At 41.5% G+C, this 14,002-nt stretch overlaps 1 protein-coding gene across 1 annotated transcript; it reads left to right on the forward strand.

Annotated features, from left to right (window-relative positions):
* The first annotated feature begins 372 nt into the window (after positions 1–372).
* On the forward strand, positions 373–3,127 carry LOC122906928 (E3 ubiquitin-protein ligase NEDD4-like). The gene is given in 5 exon segments (XM_044249433.1): positions 373–826; positions 829–860; positions 863–896; positions 899–2,518; positions 2,521–3,127. Coding segments are annotated over 5 exon segments (2,475 nt in total). The 5' UTR covers positions 373–519; the 3' UTR covers positions 3,003–3,127.
* The last annotated feature ends 10,875 nt before the right edge of the window (positions 3,128–14,002 follow it).

Here is a 14,002-nt window from a genome sequence, read left to right on the forward strand (position 1 = left end):
TTTGAGATTGATGGTTGCTGTAAATTTTTAAAATTGTAGTAACTCAGATATATTTCATGTTAATGAAATTGGTAAGAATAGTCTAAGGCAGCATTCTTAATATATACCTATATACAAACATCTTTTCTTAACTGTCCTTAGTAAAAAAATGAATTAGGCCTGGTGGGGCCAGCGCCCTGCAGCGCAGGCCAAGTGGAAGGGGGGCGCCGGCGGGGACCTGGGCGCCCGGATGCAGGGGGAGCCGAGAACCATAGCCCCGGAGCCTGGTTGGAGTGGGGACTGGGGATACCGACATGGCTTTTGCTGCTCGGGGCGGGCCGCCGCCTCCCTCCTCTCCCGCCGAGCGGGGCTGCTCCGCCTCGCTCGCACCCAAAGTGGAATGAAGAATTTTATTTTAGAGTAAACCCGTCTAATCACAGACTCCTGTCTGAAGTATTTGATGAAAACAGATTGCCACGGGACGACTTCCTGGGACAGGTGGACATACCTCTCAGTCATCTCCCGACAGAAGATCCGACCATGGAGCGACCCTATACGTTTAAGGATTTTCTCCTTAGACCAAGAAGTCATAAATCTCGAGTTAAGGGATTTTTACGATTGAGAATGGCCTATCTGCCGAGAAACGGAGGTCAGGATGAGGAAGACAGTGAGCAGAGGGATGACATGGAGCATGGCTGGGAGGTGGTGGACTCCAAGGACTCGGCCTCTCAGCACCAGGAGGAGCTCCCTCCCCCGCCACTGCCCCCCGGCTGGGAAGAGCAGCTGGACAATCTCGGTGGGACCTACTACGTCAACCACAACCACCGGACCCCTCAGCGGCACCGACCAAGCTGATGGACGTGTCCTCCGAGTCGGACAGCGACACATCAGGCAGATCAACCAGGAGGCCGCGCCCCGGGCTTCCGTTCCCGCAGGCACATCAGCGAGGACCTGGAGCCGAGCCGGCGAGGGTGGAGAGGCCCAGAGCCTTGGGAGGCCATTTCCGAAGAAGTGACCATCACTGGAGACTCCCTCAGTCTGTCACGGCCCCCACCGCCGTCCTCTCCGGGGTCCCGGACCAGCCCTCAGGAGCTGTCTGAGGAACTGAGCAGAAGGCTTCAGATCACTCCAGACTCCAAAGGGGAGCAGTTTGGTTCTTTGATTCGGAGAGAGCCGTCCTCAAGGTTGCGGTCCTGCAGTGTCCTCGGCCACCTACCACCGCCATCAGTGGCCTATGCGCACACCACACCGGGCCTACCTTCAGGCTGGGAAGAAAGGAAAGAAGCTAAGGGACGCACATACTGTGTCAGTCATAACAATCGAACCACAACTTGGACTCGACCCATCGTGCAGCTCGCGGAAGACGGTGCGTCCGGATCCGCCACAAACAGTAACAACCACCGAATCGAGCCTCAGATCCGCCGGCCCCGAAGCCTCAGCTCGCCCACCGCAACCTTATCCGCCCCGCTGGAGGGCGCCAAGGACTCGCCCATATGCCGGGCTGTGAAAGATCCCCTTTCCAACCCACAGTCCCCACAGCCATCACCCTACAACTCCCCCAAACCACAACACAGAGTCACACAGAGCTTCCTGCCGCCGGGCTGGGAAAGGAGGATCGCGCCCAACGGCCGGCCCTTCTTCATTGACCACAACACAAAGACTGCAACGTGGGAAGATCCACGCCTGAAATTTCCAGTACACATGCGGTCAAAGGCATCTTTAAACCCCAATGACCTCGGCCCTCTTCCTCCTGGTTCGGAAGAAAGAATTCACTTGGATGGCCGAACATTTTATATCGACCACAATAGCAAAATGACTCAGTGGGAAGACCCAAGACTGCAGAATCCAGCGATTACGGGTCCCGGCTGTTGTTACTCCAGAGAATTTAAGCAGAAATATGACTACTTTAGGAAGAAATTAAAGAAACCTGCTGATATTCCAAATAGGTTTGAAATGAAACTTCACAGAAATAACATCTTCGAAGAGTCCTACCGGAGAATTATGTCCGTGAAAAGACCAGATGTTCTGAAAGCTAGACTGTGGATCGAATTTGAACCGGAGAAAGGTCTTGACTATGGGGGTGTGGCCCGAGAGTGGTTCTTCCTACTGTCCAAAGAGATGTTCAACCCCTACTATGGGCTTTTTGAGTACTCTGCCACGGACAACTACACGCTTCAGATCAATCCCAACTCTGGCCTCTTTAACGAAGACCATTTGTCCTACTTCACTGTTATCGGAAGAGTTGCTGGTCTGGCAGTATTGCACGGGAATCGTCTAGATGGTTTCTTCATTAGACCATTTTACAAAATGATGTTGGGCAAGCAGATAACGCTGAATGACATGGAGTCTGTGGATAGTGAATACTACAACTCTTTGAAATGAATCTTGGAAAATGATCCTACTGAACTGGACCTCATGTTCTGTATTGATGAAGAAAACTTGGGACAGACCTACCAAGTGGATCTGAAGCCCAATGGGTCAGAAATAATGGTGACAAATGAAAACAAGAGGGAATATATTGACTTGGTCATCCAGTGGAGGTTGTGAACGGGGTCCAGAAGCAGATGAACGCCTTCCTGGAGGGGTTCACAGAACTGCTTCCTATTGATTTGATTAAAATTTTTGATGAAAATGAGCTGGAGCTGCTGATGTGCGGCCTCGGCGACGTGGACGTCAACGACTGGAGACGACACTCTATTTACAAGAACGGCTACTGCCCAAATCACCCTGTCATTCAGTGGTTCTGGAAGGCCGTGCTGCTCATGGACGCCGAGAAGCGGATGCGGTTACTGCAGTTCGTCACGGGGACGTCCCGAGTGCCTGTGGAAGGCTTCGCCGAACTTTATGGTTCCAATGGTCCTCAGCTGTTTACAGTAGAGCAATGGGGGAGTCCTGAAAAACCGCCCAGAGCTCACACATGCTTTAATCGCCTTGACTTACCTCCATATGAAACCTTTGAAGATTTACAGGAGAAGCTTCTCATGGCTGTGGAAAACGCTCAAGGATTTGAGGGGGTGGATTAAGCGCCCCCCACTCGCTCCCCAGCCTCAGGGTGGCTGTTGGTCCAGCAAGTCCTGCTTGCACTTTTGCATTTGCCTAACAACAGACTTTGCAGAGACCAGGCAGAAAGAGCAGCCACGGGCATGGCTCCTGAGCCGAGCCTTCGCGAGCCTTCGCCTGTGACTTGCCCAGGTTCGGACTTGGGAGCCCGGTCCCAGGTCACGTTCCTGCATTTTCCACCACGAATTATCAACTGGTTGATGTGTACACTAATTACATTTCAGGAGGACTTAATTCTATTTATGCTGTGCCTCTGTCGGCAAAGCCCTTAATAAATATTTTACATACTTTAAAAAAAAAGAATTAAAAGTAGAGATGTACAAATTTGAACTATGTTCATGTTGGGATGTGGTGCAATGCTTATAATATTTCCTACAAATATTACTTATATGAAAATGTGTTGTGGAGCTCAAATGAAAAGCTCTGCAAATTTGAAAAGTTAATATTTCCAAAATTATTTGTGTTAAGGACATCTGAGAGGTAATGATGAGACCTGGATCCTAGCCTTTTTATCACTGACTATGACCTCTGGCAAGTCAACCTTTTAGCTCTGTTTTCTCTTCTTAAAAATGAAGGAAAGTACTAAGTTTCCTTGCGCTATAAATTTCTGTTATTGTTACTAAATCTTGATATGAGAATTAGTCATGCTATACATAAAATTGTTTTACTCAAGAATTATTAACAGCATGAAATTTAATATTATAAATTGGTCTTTGAAAAAATAAAAATTTGGGGGTTTTTTCCTAAATATTTGCTGCTTTATACACTATATTTCTTTACCAGACTTACTCTTTCTGAGAAAGAAATATTCTTATTCTTCTTTTTTTTTGAAAATATTCTTCTTAGGGATGCCTGGGTGGCTCAGTTGGTTAAGCAGCTGCCTTCCGCTCAGGTCATGATCCCAGCGTGCTGGGATCGAGTCACGCATCGGGCTCCTTGCTCTGTGGGGAGCCTGCTTCTCCCTCTGCCTCTGCCTGCCATTCTGTCTGCCTGTGCTTGCTCTCTCGCCCTCTCTCTCTGATAAATAAATAAATAAATAAATAATATTTAAGTTTAAAAAAAAAAAAGAAAATATTCTTCTTAGGTAAATCTCTTACTCTTCATATTTCCTGTTGCCTCTCCCTCTCCCTACCTCCCACCCACCGCAAGCACATTTCGCCTGCATACACACTGAAAGTAATCCTGACAACCCACAGAGTAATAGCGAGGTATCCAAATAAATTCCAGGCACTACTCTCTGCAGTAGAAATAGACCAATACTTGACAACTGTGTTGTGAAAATATAATTCAGAGGAAGCAAATATGTGCATAATTGTCTCAAATAGTATGATTTATAGCCTTGCACAGTTTAGGGGAGAAATGGCATTTCTTCACTTACACAAACACACACACACATTTTCCACCTTTTTTCTCTATTCTCTGTAAAAAATAATGAACAAATTAGTTCCACATCTACAAATATTATTTTTGGGTACAGATACATAGTTTACATACACTTAGCTTTTTCACCATGTTTAGCTTTCAGAAGATTAACACTCTTGATTTGCTTTGTCTTTTCCACTACAGATATGTTCCCTGAGGAGTAATTATTTGTTAATTTGTTCACTTCACTACTGTACACTCAGGGCCTAGAACATAGTAGGCATTCAATATATGTTTAATTAATGATTGAACAAGTGAATTAACAGTAGCATCAACATCGGTACAGAGTGGGGAAAAAGTATGCAGAAAATGATTATGTGCACTTTTAAATATGCTCAATTAGAAGAGTCACTGAGAAGAAAGATAAAATTGGAAGAGTAGCAGCGGGACCCTGGGGTTGCTTTATCCCTCAAACAGAGTAGCTCAACATCAAATCATTTTGAACAACTAGGAAATAGATTCGAGGAGTAAGAAAATAATCTGCGTAACTGGAGGGAGAGAAAGTGGCACATGTGAGGTTTGGAGCTATGAACTAGGGGAGAGAAAAGCTGTGGTGCTGGGAAAGGGAGGGGCCATTTATTTAGAGTGAAGCCAGGGAGAGAGGGAGAGGGCAGGAGAAAGAACAGCATGTAGGGTTCCCGCAATATGCTGGGGTGAGGGGATCCCCTGAATGGCACTGAGAGAAATCACTCCCCCTCCTGGAGTACATGTGGAAGAGGGATTTTGCTTTTCTGAGGACAAAAGGCCCCCTAGGAGCCACTGAGTGGCTGTTTAGCAGCAGGGGACAGAAGCATGTGTAGAGGGCAGATATGCGGGTCACAGCTTTCCACTGTGGGGCACAACAGACTCCACTCTGTGTGACTGCTTTGATGGGACAGAATGGTGCTGGGCAAGCTGCAAGCCTCTCCTCCTAGGGAGAGAAGCAGGTCCACACCTTGCTGGAGTTTTCAGTACTGGCCATGGGACCAAGATAAAACACATAACTGTGGCATAGGGTGTGCAGATGGCCAGGCACAGGGCCATTGAGGTGCAGTGATATGATGAAAGCCTGGAACACAGGAGAAGAAGTTGTTCACTTTTTCATCAGGGCCTCCTAAGCAGTAGCAGCTGTGAGTTGTCCCCCAGGTTGAGAGGGTGGGGTGATATGATCTTCCACACATTTCCCCACCACCACCATGGTTGGACTTAAGAGAGAAACAGCACCTTCAGGGGAGGCTCGAGTCCCTTACACCACACCCTGCCCTTGTGCACCCAGCAGGGGCATGTTTCCTAAGGCAGGTCTGACTGTAAACTAGCACAAGGGGCCTCTCCCTCAGAACAACATAGGCTGCCCCACATGGACCAGGTCTACTAATCACAGAGGGCTCTAAAGCATCAGCTTCAGTTCTGGTGGAAATAGGACCAGGGTTTCTTTTCTTAAGAATTCTTTTATTTCTTTATTCTTTATTTTCTTCTTCCTTTGGCATTAGGCTTATAGTTTTCTGTTCATGTGTTGGTTTGTTTCTTTTTTCCTTTGTAGGATCAGCCTTTTTTTTGTTTCCCCCCCTTTTCCTTCCTTCCTTCTTATTATTTGGAATCAGGGTTATAGTTGTTTGTCTGTCTGTTTTTTCTTCCTTTTCCTTTTCTCTTTTCTTAGATCAGCCCTTTTCTGATTTTTAAGTTTTTTTTTTAATTAGGCTTATCTTAACAAACAAATCAAAGCACACCTAGTCAAAGGTTCAACCACCTCCCACTGCAAGCAAAGAGGAAGTCTGAGTAAACGGACCTGTGGAAAAGGGCAGCCGAAACACAACATCAGAGAGCACACAGCATACAACAGAAACACTTCCTGAAGTGCAAGACCCTGGACAGTGAGTGACCCCTTCTTAATATAGTATTACTCTCAGGAGCAGGAAACATAACATTCTTTCATGACATGCAAAAGACAGAAACCTAGACATAATGACAAGACAGAGGGATTCTCCCTAAAAGAAAGAGCAGAAGAAATCACAGCCAGGGATTTCGCAAAACAGATATAAGCAATAGATCTGAACAAGAATTTAGAATGTCAGTCATAAGAATACTAGCTGGGCTTGAAAGCAGCACAGAAGACACCAGAGAAATCCTCACTGTAGAGATAAAACTAGTCATGCTGAAATAAAAATGCTATAGCTGAGATGCAGAACCAACTGGATGTAATCACAATGAGGATGGAAGAAGCAGAGAACCAAATAGGTGATACAGAGTTAAAATTATGGAAAATAATGAAGCTGAAAAAAAGAGGGATAGAAAACATCATGAATACAAACTTAGGGAATTTAGTGATTCAACAATGTGCAATATTATCTGTATCACAGGAGTCTCAGAAGAATAAAAGTGTGAAAATGGGGCAGAAAGTTTATTTGAACAAATTATAACTGACAGTTTCCCTCATCTGGGGAAGGAAACAGGCATTTATGTCCAAGAGTCACAGAGAACTCCCCTCAAAACCCAAAAAGAACAGGTCAACACCAAGATATATTAGAGTGAAACTCACAAAACAAAAAAGATAAAGTGAGAATTCTGAAAGTAGCTAGGGGCAAAAGGTCCTTAACCTACAAGGGTTAGCTGCAGACCTGTCCACAAAAACGTAGCAGGCCAGAAATAAGCAGCATGATATATTCAACACGCTGAATGGGAAAAATCACACAGCCAAGCAGCAAAGCTGCCATTAAGAATGGAGGGAAAGATAAAGAGTTTCCAAGATAAGCACAAACTAAAGGAGTTCATGAACACTAAACCAGCTCTGCAAGTAACACTAAAAGGGATTCTTAGAGCAGGAAATAGATACCCAAAGTGACAGGAACTTTTTTAAACCATTTTTAAAAGGAACACAGACAATCTACAGGAACAGCAATTTTACAAGTAATACAATGGCACTAAATTCATATCTATCAATAATTACTCTGAATGTAAATAGGCTCAAAGCTCTAATCAAAATACACACGGATTCAGAATGGATTAAAAGAGAAAAAAAACCAAAACCCACCAAGATGCTGCTTACAAGAGACTCATTTTAAAACAAATGACACCTCCAGACTGAACGTGAGGGGGTGGAGGACCAGGCTAATGGACACCATGGTAATGAATCATGCTAGTGGACATCAAAAGAAAGCTGGAATAGCCATACTTACATCAGAAAAACTAGATTTTAAACCAAAGACTGTAGTAAGAGATGAAGAAGAGTACTGTATTATCATAAAGAGGTCTATCCAACAAGCTCTAACAGTTACAAATATTTATACCTCCAACTTGGGAGCAGCCAAATATATAAATCAATTAGTAGCAAATTTAAAGAAACTCATTGATAATAATATGATAGTAGGAGGGGCCTTTGACACCTCACTCACACCAATGGACAGATCATCTTAAGGAGATCAACAAGGAAATAATGACTGAATGACACACAGGACCAGATGGACTTAAGGGACATATTCAGAGCATTTCATCCTAAAGCAGCAGAATACATATTCTTTTTGAGTGCACATGGAACATTCTCCAGAAGAGATCACATACTGGATCGCAAATCAGGCCTCAACAAGCACAAGAAGACTGAGATCATACCATACATATTTTCAGACCACAGTGCTATGAAACTTGAAGTCAACCACAAGAAAAAATTTAGAAGGACCACAAATACATGTAGGTAAAAGAACATCCTACTAAAGAATGAATGGGTTAAGCAGGAAATTAAAGAAATAAAAAAAATAATTGGAAGCAAAAGAAAATGAAAACACAACGGTCCAAAACTTTTGGGATACAGCAAATGCAGTTATAAGGAATTTTATAGCAATATAAGCCTTCTCAAGAAGAAAAGTCTCAAATACTCAACCTTAACTTACACCTAAAGAAGCAGGAAAAAGAACAGCAAATAAAGCCCAGAATCAGCAGAAGAAGGGAAATAACTATGATTAGAGCAGCAATAAATGATATATAAGTAAAAAAAAAAAAAAAAGTAGGACACATCAATGAAAGTAGGAGCTGGTTCTTTGAAAGAATTAACACAATTGTTAAATCCCTAGGCCAGACTTACCAAAAAGAAAAGAGAAAGGACACTAATAAATAAAATCACAAATGAAACAAGAGAGACCACAACCATTAATGAAGAAATTCAAATAATTATAGGAGAATCTTATAAGCAATTATATGCCAAAAATCGGGAAGAAAAGGGTAAGTTCCTGGAAATATATAAACTACCAAAACTGAAAGAGGAAGGAATAGAAAATCTGAACAGACCCATAACCAGCAAAGAAATTAAATCAATCATCAAAAATACCCAAAACACAAGGTCCAGGGCTGGATGACTTCCCAGTGGAATTCTACCAAACATTTAAAGAAGAATTAATACCTATTCCTCTGAAGCTGTTTAAAAAAGTAGAAAAGGAAGGAAAACTTCCAAAGTCATTCTATGAGGCCAGCATCACCTTGATTGCAAAACCAGACAAACACCTCATTAAAAAGAATTACAGACCAATATCGCCAATGATCATGTGCAAAAATTCTCAATAAGATTCTAGTCAATCAATTTCAACAGTAAATTAAAAGGATTATTCACCAACATCAAGTGCAATTTATTCCTGGGCTACAGGGGTGGTTCAATTTCCACAGGTCAATCAACACGATACCCCACATTAATAAAAGGATAAGAATCCTATGATCCTCTCAACAGACGCAGAAAAGCATTTGAAAAAAATACAGCATCCTCCTCGAGAAAAACCCCCAAGAATGTTGGGATAGAAGAACATACCTCAACATCATAAAGGCTGCATACAAAAAACTAAGAGCTAATATGATCTTCAATGGGGAAAACTGAGAGCTTTACCCCTAAGGTCAGGAACATAATAGGGATGTCCACTCTTACTGTTATTGTTCAACACAGTCTTGAAAATCCTAGCCTCAGCAATCAGACAACAAAAAGAAATAAAAAACATCCAAATTAGCACAGAAGAAGTCAAACTTTCACTCTTCTCAGACAACATGATACTTTATGTAGAAAACCTGAAAGATTCCACCAACAAATTGCTAGAACTGATACATGAATTCAGCAAAGTCACAGGATATCAAATGCACATTCCTGGGATAGAGCCCCGTATTGGACTCTCTGCTCAGCGGAGAGCCTGCTTTCCTTCCTCTCTCTCTGCCTGCCTCTCTGCCTAGTTGTGATCTCTGTCTGTCAAATAAATTAAAAAATTAAAAAAAAAAAACCTGGGAAAAAAATAAAAGGTAAGACCACCACCAGAAAAGGAGAATGGAGAGAATTTTAAGAGGTTCAGTAGTATCCAGTGTAAGACAAACTATAATAAAGGAAGAGAAAGACCCAGAGTATTTCATAATTAGGTCACTACTGACTTTAGTCAATGCAGATTTAGAGGATCACAAAATAACAATGACGAATAACCACCACTTACTGAACAATCGTGTATTCAAGGGGGTGATTCAAATGTACTATCGCTAATCTTCCCAACCACATTACCAAGTAGCTCTTCTATTATCCAAATTTTATAGAAGAAAAGTAGGGTAAGTAAGATGAAGTGTCTCATATGTTATAGAAGAACAAAAAGTGGAGGAGCTAAGGTATGAGTCCTAGTAAAAATATACCTTATAAATGTTTTGTTTATATGACAATCTTGATGTAAACTCCACATGAATAAATTTTTGAGGTACAAAAATCTTGCCACTTTAAACACCAACATTCACATATTTTAAAGATCTTTAAAAGAATTGTTAAGAAACCTTATACTGGATAATTTATGAATGCCATTATGAATGTCAATTGTTGTATTTATGCCTTTGGGAACAGTTGAGCTGTTCAGATTTTTTTGCTTTTAGGATGAAAGGCACTACGAATTTTTTTTTTTTTTTGAGAATCTGTATCTTCATTTTATGATTTTTTTTTGCCTATGGGCTAGAACCATGCTAAGTGCTATACATATATCCTCTCACGTAATCCTCACCATAACCTTATGATTTAAGTTCTAGTATAGGGAAAAAGAGGAGAGAGTAAATAACTTATCCAACGTCACATATTCAGTCCTAGCAGAGGTTTTAGGTCTCTGAGCCTCCAACTCCAAAGCTCTTAATCTTAATGCTGACTCAGCTGTTTTCCAGGGTGATATGCCAATGAGGTCCTCAGTCACTTTGCAGATAGACCAGATTTCCGGATAAGTATTGCCCTAAATGAACTCTGAGATATTCAACTTCCAACAATTTTGCTGTTAATTGGGGGAAAGAAAGTTAACCTTTCAGATATTTGGACAAATGCTAACAATTTAAGAAAAAAAGAGGAAGCATCAGTGAGTACTCTGTCATAATAGTTTCATAATTGCATTAATTTCCTATTTGTTACCAAATTACCATAAATTTATAGTTTAAAACAACGCTTTTTATTACCCTGTTATTGTATAGGGTCAAGTAACCTTGTATAGGTCTCACTGAGTTAAGGCTGGGCACAGCTGCATTCCTTTCTATGGGCTCTTTGGGGGAACCTTCCTTTTCCAGATTCTTGAGATGGCACATCTTCCTTGGCTTATGGTTCCTTTCCTCCATTTTTAAAGCCACAAGAGCAGAATGAGTCTTGATCACATGAAATATATTTCACCTTCTTTCCTGCACTCCTCTTGCTCTTTTAAGAACCCCTGTAATTGGGCACCTGGGTGGCTCAGTGGTTTAAAGCTTCTGCCTTCGGCTCAGGTCATGATCTCAGGGTCCTGGGATCAAGGCCTGCATCAGGCTTTCTGCTCAGTAGGGAGCCTGCTTCCCCCTCTCTCTCTATCTGCCTCTCTGCCTACTTGTGATTTCTGTCAAATAAATAAATAAAATCTTAAAGAACCCCTGTAATTACACTGGGCCCACCTGTATACTCTAGAATACTCTCCCTCTTTTAAGGTTAGCTGATTAGCAACTTTGACCCTATCTGTAACGTTAATTCCCCTTTGCTGTGTAAGGTAACAAACTCACAGGTTCTGGAGACCAGAACATAGGCATCTTTGGGGAACTCGTATTCTGCATACCACAGTAAATAAGAAAATTCTCACCTATAGCATAGTATGTTCCTACTATTGAAGAACAGGATGGAGAACATGTGTTCTCCATTTCTTTTTATTTTATTTTTTTTACCAATAGAAGGAGAGGGAAAAAGATACTAGGCTGATTGGGAAATACTAATTTGGATTATACTATTTGCAGAAATATCTAGGCTGAAATTTTAAAATTTATCTTGCAGATCTTTTATTTTTTTTTAAGATTTTATTTATTTATTTGACAGAGGAGATTACAAGTGGGCAGAGAGGCAGCCAGAGAGAGAGAGAGAGAGGAGGAAGCAGGCTCCCTGCTGAGCAGAGAGCCCGATGCGGGACTCAATCCCAGGACCCCGAGATCATGACCTGAGCCGAAGGCAGCGGCTTAACCCACGGAGCCACCCAGGCGCCCCTATCTTGCATATCTTAAAAGTAGTCTTCAGAAATCCTCAGTCTAGGCAATAAAACATAGGGGCATATGCTATGGTCCGGAAAGGTGCTTACTTTCTATAAAAGTTAAAGTATCTTTTCGTTAGTCTTCATTCATCCCTTCACCCTTTGCCCTTGCAATTTACACTTTCACCCTTCCTAGGAATGTCCTTTGGCCTCTAAATTTACATATATAACCAAAATTCAAGCTATCTGAATGTAACCCATCTTTGATATTAGTAATTCCTCATACATGTTAGTGAAGCCTGCAAGTTTTCAGAGTTTTTCCTATACTTTAGAAAAACTAATTATTCCAACTAATTTTTCCAGCCCTAGAATCATATGAAGGAAACATTTTTTAAGCCACGAGTGGAAAAAGTTTTAGTAACATTTTCTTATCAAAGCTCACCTTCCTCGGGGTGCTTGGGTGGCTCAGTGGGTTAAAGCCTCTGCCTTCGGCTCAGGTCATGATCCCAGGGTCCTGGGCTCGAGCCCCTCATTGGGCTCTCTGCTCAGCGGGGAGCCTACTTCCCCCTCTCTCTTTGCTTGCCTCTATGCCTATTGGTGATTTCTGTCTGTCAAATAAATAAATAAAATCTTTTAAAAAAAAAAAAGCTCACCGTCCTCCAAATTCTCAGAAAGTAACCTAAATTTATTCCCACTTCCATTGTAATAAGTTGAAAAAGGAAGGCTTGCTAACCATAAATATTTAAAATAATAATTCACAAATTGCCAAATAATAATTAAATAATAATAATATACTAACCTTTTTTAAAACTTTATGTTTTTAGTACTCTTTTTTTTTAAAGATTTTATTTATTTATTTGACAGACATCACAAGTAGGCAGAGAGGCAGGCAGATAAGAGAGGAAGTGAAGCAGGCTCCCCGCTGAGCAGAGAGCCAGATGCCCAGTTTGATCCCAGGACCCTGGGATCATGACCTGAGCCAAAGGCAGAGGCTTTAACCCACTGAGCCACCCAGGCGCCCCTAAACTAACCTTTATTACAATGCAACAAAAAAGAAACTGCAGAGGAATAAATTTAAAACAGTAAGTTGTATCAATATAAAGAAAACACTGAAACTCTACTAAGAAAATAGAACATAAATGGAATAACATACCTTGCTGTTAGAATGAATATTGGAAGGATAACAACTATCTTAAAATGAATACACTTTCACTTCACAAAAGTAGAGGTGTCCCAGACCAGCAGCATCAACATCACCCTTTGAATTTTTAGATACACAAATTCCAAGCCTCAACTCAGACTCAGTGAATTAGAAACTGTGAAGGTGAGGCCCCACAAACTATGTTTTAGCAAGCTTTCCGCAAGATTCTGATAGGTGCAAATATCTGAGATTCCTGTTTTAATGTAATTTTTAAAAAGATTTATTTATTTATTTATTTGACAGAGATCACAATTAGGCAGAGAAGCAGGCAGAGAGAGAGGAAGGGAAGCAAGCTCCTGGCTGAGCAGAGAGCCCGATGTGGGGCTCAATCCCAGGACCCTGGGATCATGACTTGAGCCGAAGGCAGAGGCTTTAAACCACTGAGCCACCCAGGCACCCGTTTTAATGTAATTTTAACAAAAGTAACAACGTCAATTTTTCCTCAAGAGGGAAATAGAAATAGACAAGCTGATTCTAAAGGTCATACGGAAAAATACCCATTAAAATGTTGGCACTACAGAAAGGACAAATTGGCAAAGAAATCAATGCAAAAGAATAGAGAGTCCAGAAATATTCTCTCTACATCAAGGAATTTAGTACCTGAGAAGAGTGGCATTTTAAATCAGAGAGGAATGATGTAGGGACAACTGGTTAGCACTCACAAACAATAAGCCACCCAAATAAATAACTCAATGGAACAATAAGTTCCTGGAAGAAATAAGAGATGAAATTTTTATAAACTGAGAAGAGACAAATGCCCTTCTAAGCAGTACATACAGATAGGAAGAAGACTGGAAAATCTGACTACTTAAAAAAAAATTAACAAAGAAAAAAGTACTGTAAACCACACCATGTGACCAATAATCAGCTAGAGAAAAGAATATCTGTAATATGTAAAACAGACCAAAAG

This window comes from Neovison vison, chromosome 5 (assembly GCF_020171115.1).
Source record: "Neovison vison isolate M4711 chromosome 5, ASM_NN_V1, whole genome shotgun sequence".
NCBI lineage: Eukaryota > Metazoa > Chordata > Mammalia > Carnivora > Mustelidae > Neogale > Neogale vison.